This window comes from Meleagris gallopavo, chromosome 15, assembly GCF_905368555.1.
Source record: "Meleagris gallopavo chromosome 15, MGAL_WU_HG_1.1, whole genome shotgun sequence".
Taxonomy (NCBI): domain Eukaryota; kingdom Metazoa; phylum Chordata; class Aves; order Galliformes; family Phasianidae; genus Meleagris; species Meleagris gallopavo.
In genome coordinates, this window is record NC_139418.1 from 494,656 (window position 1) to 512,252 (window position 17,597).

General features: G+C 47.5%; 1 protein-coding gene across 2 annotated transcripts in view; it reads left to right on the plus strand.

Annotated features, from left to right (window-relative positions):
* The window catches only part of NRG2 (neuregulin 2), an 82,256-nt gene extending 67,753 nt beyond the window's left edge, over window positions 1-14,503 (plus strand). For both annotated transcript variants that reach the window (XM_085236334.1, XM_085236335.1), the window contains 5 exons: window positions 6,957-7,059; window positions 7,951-8,074; window positions 9,780-9,907; window positions 12,355-12,579; window positions 13,709-14,503. In XM_085236334.1, the coding sequence (XP_085092460.1) occupies window positions 6,957-7,059; window positions 7,951-8,074; window positions 9,780-9,907; window positions 12,355-12,579; window positions 13,709-14,366 (1,238 nt within the window). In that variant the 3' untranslated portion in view covers window positions 14,367-14,503. The remainder of the gene's footprint in view (window positions 1-6,956; window positions 7,060-7,950; window positions 8,075-9,779; window positions 9,908-12,354; window positions 12,580-13,708) is intronic.
* The last annotated feature ends 3,094 nt before the right edge of the window (window positions 14,504-17,597 follow it).

Below are 17,597 nucleotides of genomic sequence, written 5' to 3' on the forward strand. Positions count from 1 at the left end.
CGGACAGCCAGGGTGTGTGAGATACAGGCTGATCAGATTGTGGGAGGACACAGTGCAGGTGCTGCACACCATGTTGAGCACCTTCTCCACCTAGCAGCAAATACGACTCAAAGCTTTTAAAGATAAACTACTTTCCCTGATCAATTTTTTTTAAAAAAGTGAAGAACTTCAAACATAGAAATACTTTTTTGCTCCAGACCAAAATAAATTGTTGTCTCTAGGAGAAATTTTGTTTTCTCAAACATGCTTGTTATCAAGTGATACATTATTAATATATCTTGTGCTGTGTGGTACGCTGTGTTCATGAAGATGATACCCTCTGCTCAATGCAGAAGGATTACATTTTACTCGTAGAGATGAGGTCTTCTCATTTGCTTCAGGACAGTAGCCAGTTGAATAATTTTGAACAGTCTGTTCTTTACAGAAGAGGCAAACCTTTCAAATCCCGGAGAACTCCTACAGTGTTTCCTCTCAGTGTCTTTCCTCCATCACTGTCCCAGCAGAAGGCCTTATGTGCCTCACGGCCAGTTTGAGAGGAGCTCCTGAGCAGGGAAAGGAGTGAGTGGCTCCCTTTTGGATTCAGTTATGGGTGATACAGAAGCAATGCCTGTAGCTGCAACAGGCTGACAGTCGCCCTGCTTGTAATATCTTGTGCTGGAACTGTTTTTTTGCATAGTTTTGTTATTATGTTTGTTAGGTGTAACAGAGGAGCAGCTTAGAAAAAAATGATATGATGGAAATTTCAGTAGCACCTAATATGGCTCCAGTAATTCCTTTGCAACAGTCAGGAAACGAGAGACTGAGAAAGTCTGAAGTGTTGAGTAGCTGCGTACTTCAGATGCAGGAGCACAAGCAGATTCAAAGCCACTGTTAGGTTTGCAGGTAGAAGCAGTTATGTGCATTCCAGCTGCTGCAGAGTCGCATGGTTTCTCTGCTGCCCAGGGAACCTGTAGCTAAGATCCAACATATGAGCTGGCTGTATCTGTTCTGTGGGACCAGGGAGCCCTAAGAACCTGCAGTTCTAGTGTGAGGGTGCACCATGGGAAGGCTCAAGTTCTGTTTGCACAGATATTCCTGAGTTAACAAAAAACCATGAAAACGTTCTAAATTGCATCCATTTGTAGCTGTAGATATGAGAGCAAATCTATCAGGAAGGAACAAATGTTTAGGGAGTATACTGCCATAGAGTATACCAACGTATAGATATTTGGATGAAATTTAATTTATCTCTATATGCAGTTGTCACAATGTCAGGTAGAACAGGTTGCATGATGGTAACATGCTCTAGAGAAAGGTCAAGGTTAGAGGTGATAACCAGAAGGCGTAGGACAGGTGTAACATGTTCAGTTCTCTGCTGTCCACCACATTGAGTCCATGTTCCTGGAACCCACAGGATGTGACTGTGAAATACATGGTAGAGTTCTCCACTCATTTTGCACAAATGTGAGATGTGAAGCAGAGATCAGCCTGGTTTTGTGGCCTTTAAATTATACCAAATTTTATTAAAGAATCAATCCCCCTTCAAAAACAAAAACAAAATCAAAACAAACAAACAAAAAAACCTACCCAACCAACAAACATCAGCACCAATTTGAAGAGAAGAACCTGCTTTAGCTGAAAAGTGTTTTCATGTTCCGTAATGATTAGTGCTAATTTCCCTCCCACACACTCCAGTTTTGAGCAGCACTGAAATAGAAAACCAATCTTTATGTGCAGCAAACAGCAATTTGTATGGAAAATGTAACAAATCAATCTGGACATCTCCGAGCTGAAAATAATCTTGTCCGTATGGTGATTTGGAACAGAAGAGCTCACTTTTATGTGCAATGATAAGTATGGAGAGCTTTAATATTTATGTGGGAAAAAATTGTCTTTAGGTGAGGCTGGTGCCAGGAAAATTAATGAAATTCAAGAATGAATTTTTTTTCAGAAAAAAAAAAAAAAAAGTTGCCTGTTCTGGCCAACGGCACTGTTGATTCATTAGGCAAACCCTGCTCTGCGTAGCAGTGTGTCTGCAAGATGAGCTACAATCGTAATTGTAGTGAATTTGAATCTGAAAGCAGATGCTCCAGTTTGTGCTTTTTCTTTCGCTGTTTTTGGCATGCTTGTTGTTTCTAAAAATGCAGAACCACAGCAGAAGTGAAATTTGGAAGATCACAGACTTGAGGGAAACTTCCAGTGCAATTTGCACTTTTAGATCTGCAAGGGATTCATTACCTTTGCCCAGGCAACTAATCACTTGCAGTATCGGTGGTAGAACTGCAAATCTGTGCTGCTAAGAACAGTACTTCCACAATGTACATGCCGGCAGGAGGTTAGCAGGCCGTGCTGCCAGATGACATTGTGCATCCGAGACCAGACCTGAGGTCATGGGCAGGGAGCTGTGCTTGCAGGCCCCGTGCAAGTGCCTGCACGTGTCTGCTGAGCGCTGCTTTGTGCGCAGCCCCAGGCAGAGAGAAGCATGCTGCCTGTAGAATGCGAATGAATGGTTATCAGGTTCACACGGTCGCTATGTGTTTTGGCCTGTCTGGAGTCAGGAGTTGTTTCAGAACAAGTGTACCTTTTTTTTTCTTTTTTCTTTTTTTTTTTCCTGCCTAACCTGTAAATTCCACATCAGGTACTAACAAACATGGCTCATCTCAAAAGAATTCATAATTAACTAAAAGAATTCATATTTAACTTCCACTGCAATTTGTTTGGGTCTTCCTTTACATAAGATATAAGCTCTGGTGGGAATTTAAAATGCTCTGAAGCATACACTCTGTTCTGTGTAACTGCTGCTGAGCCTACAGAGATGCTAACCTGCTGTAACTGCACAGTGTGTGTTTGTGTATGAGAGATCTCTGACAGACCTGTTTTTCTTTTTCTCTTTCTCTTCCTTGTCTTCTTTCTGCATTGGCAGAGCATCTTGGATTTGAATTAAAGGGTATGGAACAACCATTCATTTATTAATCAGAAGCCATTAAGAGCTGCCCACATTATATTTACGGCTTTAATGGGATGATTAAAAAATCAACTGTTCTGTTCTTTTCCCTGGCACCGAGACAGATGTTTGGATTAAAAACCAAAATGAAGTAAAAATGCAAAGTCGAAATGTAAAATGATAAAAACGCAGGTGTATTTTTTAGCAGCACTTTTTTCTTTGTTCCGAGCAGCAGCCGGGTGCGTGTGGCATGACTTTAACCAAAATGCAAGGGTTTGTGTTAGTCCTAAAGGCTGCCAGCAGGCACCACTTGGAGACAGGCAGAGGAAGGCGAGTTTTAGGAAGTTTTAGGGCTTTTACAGCGCTGCCATTCTCAGTGCGCCAACATCCACTGTGTCCTATGAAGGGCCAGGAGGGGTTTTGCCATTTCTCCTCCCAAAGGCTGTCTGCTGCCTTCTGTTCTTGATAGGAAGAAACTGACCCATGGAATGTGATGTGTGGTGAGCTACACTGAGCCCGGGGAAGTCAGTGTGATGCTGAGCCGGTGGCAAGCTAAAGCGTGGAAAAACACTGGCTTACAGCCTCTTGGAAACAGGCGACTGTCTGCTCCTACCCAGTTGCTCACAGTCATAGTGTTTTTCCTCCTTTCTCCTAATTCTGTTTTCAGACGTGTATCAAATCTCTCTGAAGTAAGCACCTGGAAAATCAAATCCCTGGGTTAGGTTTCCCTGAGTGTGGGAGGGGCTGCTCACCAAGAACAGAGGTTTGTCTTTATCACTTAGCTTAAAAAAATCGGCCCAGCAATGCCATCTGGAGCAAATCTTCTCATAAAAACACTTCAATTCAATTTGCTAGAGACATGGGGACACCAATATTTCACTTCCGGATGCTAAATTGTCTTCTTGGGGCCCTGAGCCGGAGGGCCATGCACAAGCTGAAGCTGGAGAGGTTGGTCTCTGCTGGTTTTTGCATGCCTTTCTCCCAGGGCTCATGTGTATCGCCAGCAGCTTGTTCCTGCTGCAGAAAATGAATGCATTTCGTGTTTCAGAGAAAGTGGTGCTGCTAATACTAATACACTTACATAAATGTTAAAATTAAGGATTTTTGACATCCCTTTTTTGTTGACTTTTGTCCTTTTCCTCATCCATTCTCAATGTCATCACAGAACCGCACACATCCCATTCCCAGTCTGCAGTTGTCTCTTCTCTGCCATTCGTCTTTCACTTTCATGCGTTGCTGTGAATCCATGGCTGGACTGTGGACTGTGACATTATGTGACACAACATGGTTTGTTCGTAGTGTTTGCTGCTGTAGAGTGACAATGCTGCTGATGAAGATGTTGCATTTTAGAGCACGCAGACACAAATGGACAAGTCCTGCTCCAGGATCTTACCTTCTCAAACACAGAATTGCAGAAAGCATCCTCCTGTTTTCTATGTCTTTGTCAAGATGATTTTATGCAGCACGAAGATAATATTTTACCAAGCATCAACTGTAATGAGATGTTAGGAGCTGAGCTAAATTACTGACAGCAGGTCATTTAATTTTTCATTTTTGCAGTAGTGATTGCACAGCCTCCAGCTTCACTGCTTCACACAGCAGAGCTGTCAGCTCAGGGAAGAGCACCTGAGTCTGCATTTCTGATGAACTGAATTATTGCCCTTACAATTCAGGTGGGAGTTCAGGAGAGCCAGACATACAGGGTTCTGTACCCACATGACTGCCTGAACAGAGGTCAGGGTTTGAGCCTTGGATGAAAATTTTTTTTTAATGTAGCTAACAGGCTAAAACACTTCATGGTTTTGATGGCTTTGCTCTTTGTCCCTCTCCGTTCCATAATTCAAACAGAAGGATTTAAACTTGTAAAAAAAAGTCTTTATAGCAAGAAATGTAGCTGGTAAAGAGGCTTTGAAAATAATTGGCTTCATGGATTGATCTATGGTGAAAAATGTCCTTCTTCCCACCCTGTTAGTTGTAATTGGTGAAGAAATACAGTTGGGTAGCAGCTAAATTCTTGCCCAGTGCCATCTGTACCCAGGACATGACCCTATCTGGTTTTGATGCTGATAAAATCTCTGAGGTTCCTGTCTGAAGGAAATAGCTGTCCAGCTGTAAGCCAGGTCCCAGACCTGTGCAAGAGCAAGAAAACTTGTCTGCCATGGTTGCTGATGCCTGGAATAGGACCTCCCTGATATGAGCTGGTCCTGCACCATCCAGGCTCTGGCCTGAGGCAGTGCAGGTGGCTGCTGGAATTGCTGCAGCCCAATCACCTGCAAAGCAATTTGTGGCTCACATCGGCTGTGGAGATGGAGTCTGGGGTCTGGCTGCCCATGTCCCTTGTGCATGGGGGGGCGTGCTTCTGGTCAAGCTCCACCAGCACTCAGAGAGCCTTATCAAGCCAAAGGCCAGGGCACCGGCAAGAAGGGTGTACATTTATTTCTTTAAACTGTAGCTTTGCAACAGAAGCATGAAGCAAGCACTCCTGATGATATTTTGCATCCTCACATCAGGATGGTTATATATTTGCAGCCCCTGGTTTAGCAATTCTTCCTTCATTTCCATTTTGATTGCTAGACAAAGATAAACATTTTTCTCAGCACTTCTATTTTTTTTTATTTTTTTCCAAAAAGCACTTTCTAAATTGGAAATATGAGATTAGTCTAAATATTTCTTGATCTGGAATACTTTGTTACTTCTCCACTGGTCTTTTTCTGGAGTCTGGCCCTACTTCTAGTTGATGCTGGCACCTGAAACTAGACCTGTTTCTCTTCTGGTTTTATATTTCATTGTTTTTGTAGCTCTGGGAATATCACATATTCCATTGAAAGTATCTAGTGTGTGCCAGTGGAACGTGCCGAGCACTGCAACCGTGGCACAAGCTTTATTGCCTGATCAACATGAAAAAAAAAATTCAGTGAATATTAGAGAAGACACAAAGCCCAGAGGCTTTACAATTAACAGATAGTATGGAGACACAAGCACGTTGGCTGTAGGTGCTAAAATACAAGGCTCATGGCAGCTGTGGACTAGATCCTTCTCTTCTCACCAGACTGCCATTGCTAGTCTCAGTGAAGGTAGCTGGATTTGCTGAGAAGAACATCTGTTTTGGAGTAGCCATAACCATGAAATCGCTGCCTAGGTGTGGTTCAGTCACACAGCAGCTGGTATCCTGCCATTTTCTTGGAGCTTTGCTTATTTGGAATGAATTACCTGCCTTTTAGCAAGGTCTGGGTTCTGATGCAAATGATTGACTTTCCTGGTTTGAAAGGCAGTCCATGACAAATAGTGGTATCTGAAAGAAGCAGCAGCATGCTGCTTGAATTTTGTGTGTGCATCTGGGCTACCCAGTGCAATGGAATTAATCATTTCCTAGGGCTTCATTAAAAATCCACAACTGCAGTTGGTTACTGTATTTTAATTACTCCACTTCTTTTTCTTTGTCTAATGTGCTATCACTTTTCCATCTTCGTTCTGCTTTTTGACTGCTTTAGGATGTCCCTTCCAGCACCTGCATGCTTTGGGGCCTGTTGCTCGGTGGTTGCAGCGCACCGCTGAACTCCAGGGCGTGCAGGGCTGCGAGGAAAAGGCATTCTGAGTCCGTCAGAGCAGAGAGCTGTGAGGAGAGCATCACAGGGATGTTTGGTACGTGGTGGATGCTCAAGGGCTTCCTTCTTAGACTACCAAGCTACCGAGAAAAGGGGATCTGCTGGAAAGGAAAGGAAACTCATGGGGCTCTCTGAGATTAGTCACCGAGTAATGCTGTGGGAAAAGAAGAGAAAGCCAGAAGCGTGCTTGAGAAGGGCTGAGCTACTGAGGGCAAGGGTTGAGCTACAGAGAGACAAAAGGATTGAGGAGTGCTTGAGGGGTGAGCAAGGCTGGGCCAGCTGGCCTCAGGTTTGGGCAGCAGATTAGTAGGAGGTGTGGCTGAGTCCTACTCTCCATCTCACTCTCATACAGTGCTGGGTCCTGTGCAGCCAGGCGCGTTGGGGTGCTGGAGCCTGATTGCAACTGATTTCTTTCTCTCCATTTGCAGAGGCAGAGGAGCTCTACCAGAAAAGAGTTTTAACCATCACAGGAATCTGTGTTGCCTTGCTTGTGGTGGGCATCGTCTGTGTGGTAGCTTACTGTAAAACCAAGTGAGTATGTGTGGTTAACAAACAATAACTGGTGAGAAATTACTGAGTGGCAGTGATTGTGTGTCATGCTTTCATGGTGTTCACCCAAATGCTGTTTTAAGGAGATGCTGTGCTGTGATATTCCCAGCAAAGTCTCTAAAGGGGGCCAATGAAGCCATCAACCATTCTGTCTGAGCAGGAAGTTTCCCATTTCTGTATCCCCTGAATCAGTATCCAAGCCAGGTGATGGCATGTGGCTGGGAGAAGCTGTCCCCTGAGTCAACAGAAGCACAGTGGGTTAATGCCCAGGAACTATGGGCTCAGTTGTTTACAGTTTTGGAACTTCCAGAGCAACAATGATTGAGCAAGAGGCTTGGGGACCTCTTTCATGGCCAGCCTCCCCTGATTGGACAGCACCTTTCTCCCCATGTGCACCTCACCTGTGTTTGGAACGTCCATCTATTAGGAAGCCTTGTGAAGTTGATGTCCTCCCAGGGAGGCTTTCCTGTATTGTGCTTAATGCAGGACAGGAGCCTTGCCACCAAGGGCAAGCCAGGATGGTTCCCCTTTCTCTTCTCCCCACTTCTCTGCGCCCAGCCCCATGCTCCCCCTGCCTCCACTGCATTGTCTTGGGGCTTGTCTTGCAAAAGAAGACCATGGACCCAACTATGTGAATTGCCTATAGCAGGAAACATTCACATTTCTTTGGAAAAGCAGCATAAGTGGCTAATGTTGAATGTCTTGCTTTCTCCTGTTCACAGCTTTCCACAAACACCGTTGAAACATGAAATGTGTCTGAGAGATGAATGAAAACCTGGTTGCTACCTCCTTTATCATCTGCTTCCTCCGGAGACACTTGGGCTCCATGGGAGAAATCCTCCTAATTTACTTTTTTTCCTTTCCTTTTTAAAGGAAGCAAAGAAAACAGATGCATAATCATTTACGACAGAACATGTGTCATGCCCATCAGAACAGGAGCCTTGCAAATGGGCCAAGCCATCCGCGTTTGGATCCAGAGGAAATCCAAATGGCTGATGTAAGACCTTCTATAAGACCCTGTATTTTATTGAGTGCTCACTGTCTGTGAGGGATTTGATGTGGATTTGCATGCTTGCACCTGCTGTGCCTGTGCATGAGGAACAAAATACAACTTGAAGAAAAGGATGAGATTCTGCATGGAAACATTTCCCAAAACAAAATCTAGAGGGAATCGTGATTTTACTTTGACACTCTGAGCATGAGGTTTGGGCCCTCAGGACAGGTTTGTTTTGATGAGTAAGTGTGATCCTGGTATCCTCCCTGGAAGACATTCCCGATGTTTCCTGCTTATTAAGCTGTCCTGTCGAGCTTCATTTCATGGCATGATAAATAGGGTTAGCACAGCAGAGGCTCAGCCACCGCTGACACCGACTGTGTCACTGTGGTGATCCGATCAGCTCCATGTCTGTCCACCTGCACGGCCCAGCTGCTCCTGTGCAAGGTGGGACAACCCAGTGGGGTGCCAGTGTCACTCTATTGAGAACCATCTAAGTATTTAGGATTGGACCCAGGAAAGCCGTTCAGCCACTCCCGAAACGGGAGAATCCATTGAGCTCTGTGTTCTTGTTCTCAACATGCTTAAGTGCCTTGCTTGGACTAAGACACTGAACGGGATCAGAAAAAGGGAGAGGGAAGGCAGACCTGAAGCTGAAGGTGTATTCCTTCCGGCTGAGGTTTGCAGTTTCCCAGCTTCTGAATATTTGCTTTGGAAATTTCCTTTTGCCTTCTCTTAGTGTTTTCTATGTGCAAAGGTTCATGTGCCATGCACAGGGGCACTGATTGCTGATAGAAAGCACAATCGTAGAATCATAGATTAGGATTGGAAGTGTCCTTAACGATTGTCCTGCTGTGAGAAGGAATACCTCCCACCAGCTCAAGCTGCCCAGGATTCCACCCAGCCTGGCTTAACCGCTGCCAGGGATGGACATCCATAACTTCCCTGGGCAGTGTGTGCCAAGGCCTCATCGCTTCTGAGTAAAGAACATCTTCATATGTCTAAGCTAAACCTCCCCTCTTTCAGTTACAAACCATTACCCCGTGTCCTATCACTACATGCCCTTGTAGAATCAGCATCCTGAATGAGGTACAAGCTCTCCTGGGTCACCCTTGTGATGCTGAAATTTAGTTAAGTGGATAGTTGTCCATGAAGGATAAGGGAAAGGAAAATTTAAAGATTCACAGCCATATGACTCCAAAATATTGTCTCCTGCAGAGGCTTAGTCTCTCTATGGAAAGCATGGCTGATCCTGCTTACTGCTAGGTGAAGGGATATTTCAGAATAAATATTTGTATTACACTTGGTATGGCAGTAGGACTTGTGTCTATGACAGATTGCATGCGGTTGCCTTGTTGCTGGCACTCTGTCGGGTGTATAACCTCCTGCAAACAGATGGATTTCTGCTCATTTCTGCTATAGCATCAGCTATATGTGCTCCCACAGCAATCTGGGGAAACCCTTGGCTCTTTGTAACCCTCTGTAGTTCCTGTATCATAGCTCCTTTCCAATGTCCAAAGTGCAGAGGCAGAGGGGAGGGCACTGCATGACATTTTTCAGTCTCCTTGTCGCCTCCTGTGGGGCATGGAGCTGCAGAGTTCACTCAGTCCTCTTGTGATTTCACCAGAAGCAATCCAGCCAGCAGAATTTGGCTGTGGCAGTGCTGGTAAGCTATTGGCTGATCTATGTGGTTCTTCATATTTTACAGTATATTTCTAAGAATGTTTCTGCCACTGAACACGTGATCCGGAGGGAAACAGAGACAACCTTTTCAGGAAGTCACTCCTGCTCACCGTCACATCACTGCTCCACAGCCACTCCAACATCCAGCCAGAGGTGATGTATGCCATTCACACTGAACTACTGCTTGCCTTAGGATGCTGTGAGATTCAAAGCCAGTAAAAGGGTTTCCTTTCACCTCTCTCTCTGATTTTACTTGATGTTTGGCATCACACCATCATACAGGCCATGCCAATGCTTGCAGATCAGATTGTGTTGCTGGCATAACCAATTAGTGAGATGTGTGGAAAGGTGTGGAAAGGTGTGATCCTTGATCTGCAGCAAAGAGCCAGCAGGAGTTCATAGCATTGAGATAGTTGGGAAGTAGGAGGAAATGAAGGAAATTTCATGCCTTGCACAAGCTCAGGTAAATAGGAGGATGCATCTGGGGATGGTTTTGCAAGTTGTGGTTGCAATTACACTGCATGCCTGTGTTAATTCGTTAAGTATGCACAGGTTATTAATATAATGCTAAATATCTCATTTAGCATCTATTTGCCTTGCATAAGGTAGAACATGACAAATACCACATTTTATTATTATTTATTTATTTGTTTGTTTGTTTGTTTGTTTATTTTTGCCTAGTTCTGCAAAGCTAGGAAATGAAGTTTTCACCAGGAAAAAAAAAACCAAAAACAACAGTAACTTTTCCATTTTAAGGTAGCCATCTTGGGGGAGAGCAGCCTGACTCAGTAGCTGAAGTTCTCACTGGATTTGAGTGCATTTGTATTGCAGATGGAACTTCTTCGTTTTTGTGGTGCCCAGAAAAGTCCTTCAACTGCTCTAGAGAAAGCCCTGTACTGTTTGGAGCTGGGTTGTTCAGGTTCTCGGTCTTGAGTAGCTCTTGTGCTTCTTCCAGTAAGCAACAGTGTTACCCTATGAGATTGCCTGCTTTTGAGAAATGACTGTGAGGTGCAGGGGAGCCCTATCTACCTCCTGTCAGTGATCACACTGGATCCGCTGATGGACTTTGTCAAGCAAAAGATGTTCTGGCTTATTTACTATTAGCCCAGTGTGTTTGTATCCACTTGTCCAGTCCTTTCAGGTAAAGCTCAAAGATGTGTCCCAGCAGATTTCTTCCAGGTTCAAGTATTCATTAGGTAGTGGAACAACTTCAGATATCAAACTTGGGTTTTCAGGTAAATTCCTCCCCAGATTCCAACTGACTCAACCTCCAGTGAGCAGAGAGGGAGCCAAGAATGACTTTTTGGGCTGGAAATGCCTGCCTTTAGCCAGGGAAATCTTACCCTTGGTGGGCAGATGGTGTCTTTTCCAGGCTTTTTGTTTGAATTTTTACACTTCAACCCAAGCCTTGCTAGGTGTGTGCAGGCTTGAGCAAGGTGTACAGAGGCTCGTCTTCCTGCAGGGCTGCACCTTGATGGCATTACAGTCTGACTTCAAAGTCCTCGGACTCCATGGTCATCTCTGGGCACATCTGAAGATGCAAAGTTGTGTCTGAAGGGCAGCGTTAATACATGCCAGGTGTGGGAAGCACCTTCCTTGCATAGCCTCTGGTCCGGGCTACCTGCCATATAAATTTTCCTGAGTCAAGTGCAGCAAGCAGATGTTTCTTGAAGTCATGCCAGAGGCAAACTGCTGGCCGGATCAGGTTCCATTTTACTCAATCAGCTCATACTCTAATGAGGATACTTTTTGAAGTTATAAATTAATGTCATGGTTGCAACCAAGCATGTGCCCAGAGCCATTAATAATTAACACATTCTTGGGAAGTTTTAATGAGGCCTCTGTAAACCCCCACGCCAAACCCTCTGCCAGCACAGCTCCATCCGGTGCCATCTGGAGTTCAGAGCTGTTGCTCCTGTGGGTTGTGTGTTTATGCCACAGGAGAGCAGTCGGTCTGGTGGTGGTGTGGGTGCAGGACTCCATGCTCTCCCATTGTGTGCGTGTGGGATGTCATCTCTACACCAAGCCAAGGGCAGGGATAACTCCAAGCGCTGCCCAACAGTACCCAGCATAGTGTAGTTGTTGTCTAGCTCCTTGAGCATGTGTTGCTGCCAAAGCCTTTTATAAATGAATAGCAATGCTTATCTGTGTTGGTCACAATGTAATTCTGAGCCTTTTCTTCTGACTCTGTTCTGGTGGCATTTCAGAAGGAGCTGTTTCTTGGCAGTGTCTGCAGTGGCATTTTTGAAAGTCCTCTGCAGCCTTGTTTTGGCATGGCCTGTGCATCGCTCTGCACCAAAATAAAGCAGAATTGCCCAGGCCACCCTGCAGAGGCTGTCCTACCCTGTCCCCAGCTGTCAGGAGGGGGTGCACTAAATACCCCGTCTGCACTGGGCTGCCTTTCTCTGTCTTCTAATCATAGCTCCAAGAAACAGTAAGGAAAGGCATGTCAAAATTGGGCCTCCCTGGTCCAATGCATTCCAGCGAGAGAGAGAAAGGAGACATCAGTTCAGGGTGAGATTTGTGGCTGTGTGTGGCTTTTTGGAGAAGGCATTGGCAGAGATTCCTTGTTCACTGTCCCTGTGGGCTTTGATTCACAGACATGAAAGCCACACCTGGAGCCTGGAGCGGACGGAGAGCCTGACTTCCGATTCCCAGTCCGGGATCATGCTGTCCTCGGTGGGAACCAGTAAATGCAACAGCCCTGCTTGTGTGGAGGCGCGGGCCCGCCGTGGGGCTGCCTTCTGCATTGAGGACTCGCGGCGGCCCACGACGCAGTACCGCGACTCCGTGGACTCACTGCGGGACTCACCGCACAGCGAGAGGTCAGACCCCATGCAGCCCTGCTCCGCTGTGCCAGGCAAAACCTCCACCCAGGCCTAGCACATGGCTCCTGTGGCAGTGCAGGAGAAACCCCGGCTCTGCTCTTGGAAGAAGCCATGGCCCCAGGAGCCGCTTTGGTAGGGGCAGCAGTGTGCTTTGCACCGTGCCAGGGGTGCCCCTGCTAACCAGGAGGCCGTGTAGGTTTGGTGCACAGGTTTGGGAGCAGCTGAAAATATCTTGTTACAGCCGGTTAATTAAATCTGGCTGAGCTACCGGGTGGTGAGTACAGCCCAGGCTCTGGCAGAGGGGGAGGCAGATAGCTGAGACACAGCTCAATCCAAGGCTGAGCCTCACCGTGATCCTTAGGGTGAGGAGCAAGTCCTCCACATACCTCTGGGTGGGATGGGGAGCAGACATGCTGCTTGTCTGCAGCCTGGGGATGGGGTTCAGTGTGACTCAGCTCTGGGACACTGTCAGCCAGTGGCAGCTGTTCTCTTCATGGGCCTGGCTCCTCGTGTTGCAGAAGCACATCTCCATGGTGCTGCAGCCTGGGCGGCCATCTAACCAGTTCCAGGCATTTCCCCTCAAAACAGTAGGACTGGTCCAGTGAAGGCAAGTCATTCTCTTGTTTCTTTTCCGGGTCCATTCAGATGGCCTGCACAGACATCTCAGACTCCATGAGACATGAGGAGCGATAGGTTAACCCAGGGAGTGGGAGCAGGCTGAAATGAGTGGAGACAACACACGCTGGCTTTACTGAGTGAAAAATAAAACCGGTACTTAGAAGGAGGTGATGCCAAAGGAAAGCGTATACAGAGAGGGGCCAGACCACTAAGCCACCATGCTGATGTAAGTAGAGTAGATGAAGGCTTGTAGAGGCCTTTTGTATGGAAGATTTTTGCAAAGTTAGGTGAAGCAGTACCCAGACTTCAGCATGTGAGGGCCTGTGGGGGCCCTTCCCTGGGTAAGCGTGACAGTTGCAGAGGGAGCAGAAGGCAATGGTGGGCAACCAATGGGTGGGAATTGCGATGTCCTGGGTAAGGCTCAGTCCTGATGGCCACGCTGGGCTCTCCCCGAGACCCCCTGGGCTGCGGGCTGCTCAGCGTCCAAATGGAGCCGTTCCTTTTTCAGGTACGTGTCGGCCCTGACCACACCAGCACGCCTGTCGCCTGTCGACTTCCACTACTCGATGGCGGCGCAGGTGCCCACCTTCGAGATCACCTCCCCCAACTCCGCGCACGCCGTCTCCCTGCCGCCAGCAGCCCCCATCAGCTTCCGCGTGGAGGAGCAGCAGCCCCTGCTGCGGCGATACCAGCTGCCCTTCCAGGACACGCAGCGCTATGACAGCTACTACCAAAGGAAGACCTACCTGAACGACAGCATGGGGAGCCTGCCCTCCAGCCCCTTCCGCATCACGGAGGACGACGAATATGAGACGACGCAGGAGTACGTCACAGCGCTAGAGCAGCCAAAGAAAACAGCCAGCAGCAACAGGCGGTGGAAAAAGTCCAAACTGAACGGGCACGTCCCCCACAGAGCCAGAGCTGTCCGGGACTCCTTCTCCTTCAGCAGCGCCTCTTACAGCGAGTCTGATGAGGAGCTGGTGGCCGAGAGCACGCCCTTCCTAAGCACTCAGAACAATGAGGTGACAAACACAGAGTCGCCGCCGCTCCACCGGCCGGGCGACAGCCGGACTCAGCACCCCTACAGCCGGCACAGCGCCCACGGGGGCAGCGGGCGCAGCAGCCTGGCGCACACGACGCCCAAACGGGAGCCCGACCCCCTCTAGGCGCCCGGCAGACGCACCGCACGGGGGAGGCGGCGGAGGGAGGCGGAACAAACACGAGACAAAAATAAATATTTTTATTTTATATAAAAGAGAAAAAAAATATAACAAATAAAATGTTTTATTTTCATTTTAGCAAAGTTGTCTTATAATAGCTAACGGCAATGACTTTTTTATAGGGAATCTCTATTTATATGTAATGTCTTGATTTACAGCTTCCGAGAAAAAAAAAAAAAAAAAGTAAAAAAAAAAAGAAACGAAAACAAACAATAAAGTTAAAAAAAAAAAGGTGGGCCAATTTTTGACTACTTAAAAATAGAAACTAAAACTATCGTGGTGCCTTTTGCTGTATGCTAGTGCTGGGATTCATGCCGAGGATTCTGTTTCAGTAGCATTTTTAAGATCATAGATTTTTGTTTGGGAGACGACCTGTCACAAGGGTGCTCTTCCGTTGGAAGAAAACAGCCTCGCCACTCTGCCCCATACCCTGCTATTAACGATCTTGTTCTTTAAGGTATTGTTTAACACACACCAAGGACATGAGTGGGAGCATTTCCATTACCATATCTGATGGGGATCTGTCTTGCCCTGTAAAATACTTGTATTTTTGCTTAAATCAGGAGAAAAAGAAATCCAACAGCACCATCCCGAAATGCAGAAACGATATTTTTTTTGCTGCACAGGTAGGAGGAGAAAATGAAATCGTGTAGCAGCAGCCCTTAACAAATAGCTCTCAATCTTCGGCTGTTTCCCGTGGGTCCAAAGTTGGGTTGGCACAGCTCGGTAGTCCAATGCGTGAGACATCTGTGTGACTGCGGCAAAACGCAGCCCCGTTCCGTACGGCTCAGTCTGGATCGCTGCAGCCTGCCCTGGTGGATGGGTGGCAGCGCATGGCGGTTCCGGTGCCGCCCAGGTCCCAGTGCCGTGCTGGCCGCGGTGTCCCCAGGGCCACGGTGCTGTGCGAGCTGCAGTGCTCCCTGTGCTGTGCTTGGAGCCACGCCTGGCAGCCGCTGGCCGTGCTGCCCGGTGCCTGGCTCTGGCCCCACTTGCAGCCCCTCGGAAGGGCAGCAGGCCCCTGGGGGCAGCCCAGCAAGTGGGTCCCTCTGTACCATGCGTTGTAAAGGCGGTCGTTACTGTCACATCTTGCTGTTGGTGACAGATGTCGCGTTTCCAAACCCGGAGCAGCTCTGCCCGTTGGCTCTGTGGCGCAAAGAGACAGTTCTGTGTGTCCGGGTGGCAGAGCATCCCCGTGCAAGTGCCCCTCTCTCCTCAGTTCTCTGCAGCAAACCTGTTTACATTGTAGCCTGACTTTTTTCTTTTTATATTTTTACTTCTGCATGTCCTTTGCATTTCAGATACTGTAGATTGGATGCATGGTGAAGCTGTGACTGAGAAGATAATACAACAATTGACAGTGTATTTCATTTAACTTTTAGCAATAAAGTAACTAAACCCTCTATTCCTCACCCATGATGGGATCAGATAGAAAACTCTGCTAATTTGTCATAAGATGATTGTCAAAGTTTGCTCTGGATTGTCTGAATGTCAGAACTCTCGACTGTTTAACACTTGAACATTTTTTATATTATAAATAAAATAAGAAATAACAATCTGTGGGCGGCATTGATCTAAGGCAATCTGGGGGCAGTGGGGGACTGTAGCAAGGGCCACGCACGGAATCCAGCTGCTGGGGCAGGCAAGGACCTCTGGACATTATCTAGTCCAATCCCTATTCAGCTGTCTTCACCTGCAGACTGGGGGACTCGTGCTGTGCTCCCACCCACAACCACTTTTCTTCTTTAGATCTTGCAGGGCAAGACTGGCTGGCTAGCTCCCACACAGGGCAACCGCAGAGAGTATGGTGTTTTCACAGGAAGCACAATTCCTGAGGTTGTATCAGCCCGACAGGAGCGGGCAGAGAGCTCCTGACCCCGTCCCAGGCAGGGGGAGGATCCCTACGGAAAGCAGCCACAAAAAAGGGACAGGTGAGTCCTTTGGGGGGAGGTGTGTTACTGCCACATTTTTTGCAGGGCTCTGTGATGCTCAGTACCTATCAGAAGCTCTGAGCCATGGCAGACTCACGATTTCTTGCAGTGATTTCTTGCTCATTGTGCCCCTTGCTTCCGTAATTGTTTTCTATATTTGGAGGCAGTTACGCTACCTCAATTTTCTCTCCCATTGCCTCTGAAGGAAGCCTGCATCTCTGTCCTTTTTCCCTGCTATATTATTAGAGCCCTCATCTCCAGCCATGTGTATTGCTAGGGTTTAGCCATAAATATTTTAGAGCAATTTTCACAGGTGGGGGGAGCCACTGGCACCTCCTGCCAGCGCTGCTCCACATGCACGATGCTGCCTCTCCCAGAGGGGTGCAACTGCTTTGCAGACGCAGATGGGGTGACGCAGGCAGCAGAGGAACGTGGGGCCTTAGCTTTGGGATTGCAGAGCCTCTGGGCAAAGCCGTTGGCAGTGTGCCCTCTGGTAGGTAAGATGCTCAGCACAACTGTAAAGGCATGCGCACTTGGACCAGCCCTTGTGTATCAGAACAGTTATCAAACCCAGGTATAACTCCTGGGCTGAGGGCTCTTCACCCCAGGGTGTCACATCCACTTGGTCGGGACCTCATAGCTCTGAAGCCCTTTCCTAGTGCCCAGAGAAGGCTTTGCCAGACCCTGCTCTTCTCTGCAACTTACTCCTGTCTGAGGATGGTAAAATGGCACTTTCAGCTTGGGGACTGAGTAGCTCTTGGTGGCTTCTTCAGGCACACCGGAGTCGGCACTCCCTTCTGGAGAGGATGGCCAGAAAGGACAGGGTGAGGTACCAGATATTACCTGGGATTATGCAGAGCAGGAGTTGGGCTTGATGTTCCCCATGGCTCTCACTGAGTCAGAGGCATCTCCAGCACCAGCAGTGTCTTGGAGGTCTCCGGAGCAAGGGATGCTGGCACTTGTCTAACACAGCAAAGAGCGCAGTGCGTTGGAGAAACAGCTCAGTGTTGGCAAGGGCTCCTCTAAGCACAGTATCTGAAGCATCTCCAACCACTGGTGCAGATGTTGGCATCTTTCTCCTCCCAAAAACTTCCAGGCTGTGCGGGGACAGATAGACCTGGGATGAGCCAGACTGGGGGAGGAGTTACCTGAACATATTGGTAGAGCAGCCCATCTGCCTCATCAGCTCCACTGCTGAGCCATCCACCCACAGCACGAGCATCCAAAGCATGGATGTGCAACACTCCAC